We start from the raw sequence: 2,155 nt of genomic DNA, 5'->3' as shown, positions 1-2,155 counted from the left end.
AGAGAGTTTAATTCGTCGGAAATTTGATTGATTATTAATGATTTTTGGAGTGTTTTCAATTTTTGTGAGGATTTCTTCTAGACTGTCATTTAAGGGTAAAGCTATAGCTTTGAGATTTGTTTTGTAAGTTATATTTGTTTTTGCTTCTCCTATTCGTATGTGTTCGTGATCATATAATAAATCGCAAGTTTCAGAGGCGTATAATAGTGAGTTGTTTTCTATAGTTATGGCTTGATGTTCCTTTCCACATATAATATTAATTTGGCTTTTCGGGTATGGCTATGTAGCGATTACTAAGTTTTAACGAGATAAAGCTAATGCCTTTGACTTTATAGATAAGAATTTGACAATGTTTTACTTGAGGGTGAAAATTTGACTTCTGAATGACAGTCAGTTGTAGTCATGGGGTCAGTCATTTCTGTTATGAATGGGTTGTGTATGTTTGCATATTGTTATTCCAAGTTTTCTCTAAGTATTCGGTATCGACATTAATAAAACTAAGTCACAAAAGTAGATAGATTTGAGGCTCTAATAAGGGAGCCAAGAAAACTTGATTTCTGATGTTCGGTATATAGCTGGAATATGTCCCATTCAATACCAGGATGTAGAGGATTGATCTTACCGAATATCACGAATAACAGTCTATATGTTTGTGAGCAATTTATTACAGTTATTAATTCGACACAAAGCACAAGTCCAGGTATAATAAGTTTTACGAAATAAATACGCGCGTGTCAAGAGACTCCGTATACATGTATGATGCGTCTGTATGCTTTTGTTGCGATCGCTGAACTCTCACGCTCGTCATTTCGTTTGTTTATTTATACTGGTCGGGGGACAGTCGGAAAGTTTGAACTCGACTGCGTTTGACGGTTGAAAGTAGCGGCGACATTGTTTTGCTCGGAGTTCATTACTCCTTACAATACCCGTGACCTAACGGTCATGATACTCCGAAACAAAACAACAATAGGATTTGAATTTGTCCTGCTCGCGTGCCGCTACATTACCCCCCTTCCTCCCTTTAACGTTTACGTTAAAAAAAATTTTTAGAGTATATACGGAGTTTCTCTTCGTCGAGTTTGTTGTCGCTATTTTACAATTTTTACGCCTATCCGACATATTAAGACGTCTAATCGAGACCTGCTTGGAACCGGTCGGGAAAACGAACTCTACGTCCATACCTCATAACATACCTATTCCTTGTGTTTTCTTCCGATGTTCTGCTGTTGTCTGCGCTGTTTTCCTCGTGCGAATTCTCTTGTTTCACCGGAATAAGTATGTCCCGAGATTCGGCGGTCTTTTCTTCAACATCATCTGGGACGCCGAACGCCGGTTTTAAACGATCTATGGAAACCGTTACGTCGCGATCGTTTATTCTAATAATATAATTTTTTTCTAGGCGTTTGATGACCTTGTACGGTCCGTCGAACTGAGGCTGTAAAGGGCCTCCTATGGCGTTATGACGCAAGAAAACATAAGGCGACGTTTCCAATTCCTTAAAAACAAAGATTTTTCATTCGCCATGACACGTAGCCGGATGCGGCCTGACCTTCCCCATCCGTTCCTTGAGTCGGTTCGCATCCACTGTGTTGGCTTGCTGTTTAGTTGCGATGAAAAATTCCGCCGGCAATCGTATATCGGTGTCGTAGATCATTTCGGCGGCCGTTGCGTTTAAGTCCTCCTTTATCGTGATTCGGATGCCTAACAATACTATCGGCAAAACCTCGACCCAGTTGTTCGTGCCGTGGCACTTTATCGCCGCTTTTAACTGTCTGTGTAGCCGCTCTACCATCCCGTTAGCCGCGGGATGATAGGCGGTCGTGCGTATATGTTTGGCGCCGAGCAACTGGCACAACTCTTTGAACACTCGCGATTCAAATTGGTGTCCCTGGCCTGTTGTGATTCCAAGTATTAAGGAGGGCCGAAGCAACGGTTGCCGCTTCCATGTCAACAATAGGAATAGCTTCGGGTCAACGCGTGAAACGATCGATACACGTTAGACAATATCGATACCCCTGTGAATATGGCATAACGATAATGTCTAAGTCTCTGCTCGAACCGGCCCGCTACCGTTTTGAACGTTCCGCCCGGCGAGGATACGTGCCTGGTGACCTCGCAGCGTTGACATGGTATGCACTGGCGCGTCCAATTTCGA

General features: G+C 42.5%; 1 protein-coding gene across 1 annotated transcript; it reads right to left on the bottom strand.

The window, feature by feature from the left end:
• Window positions 1-497: 497 nt before the first annotated feature.
• LOC117216953 lies at window positions 498-1,792 on the bottom strand. The gene is made up of 3 exons (XM_033464136.1): window positions 1,550-1,792; window positions 1,194-1,495; window positions 498-642 (listed from the first exon to the last, which is right to left on the bottom strand). Exons 1-3 carry the CDS (start codon window positions 1,790-1,792, stop codon window positions 498-500), a joined length of 690 nt encoding a protein of 229 aa, XP_033320027.1.
• Window positions 1,793-2,155: the final 363 nt, after the last annotated feature.

This window comes from Bombus bifarius, unplaced genomic scaffold (assembly GCF_011952205.1).
Source record: "Bombus bifarius isolate JDL3187 unplaced genomic scaffold, Bbif_JDL3187 scf7180000007974, whole genome shotgun sequence".
NCBI lineage: Eukaryota > Metazoa > Arthropoda > Insecta > Hymenoptera > Apidae > Bombus > Bombus bifarius.
The sequence above is the reverse complement of the archived record's forward strand: the minus strand, read 5'-3'. Positions and strand labels throughout refer to the sequence as shown.

Bases quoted from the DNA above. Each gene is read 5' to 3' on its own strand.
- LOC117216953 (XM_033464136.1), bottom strand. From the start codon at position 1,792: ATGGTAGAGCGGCTACACAGACAGTTAAAAGCGGCGATAAAGTGCCAC. The intron at 1,496-1,549 runs GTCAGGCCGCAT...TTTGTTTTTAAG, and splicing joins TCAAGGAACGGATGGGGAAG to GAATTGGAAACGTCGCCTTA. The intron at 643-1,193 runs GTATGTTATGAG...ACAAACATATAG, and splicing joins GAAGAAAACACAAGGAATAG to ACTGTTATTCGTGATATTCG.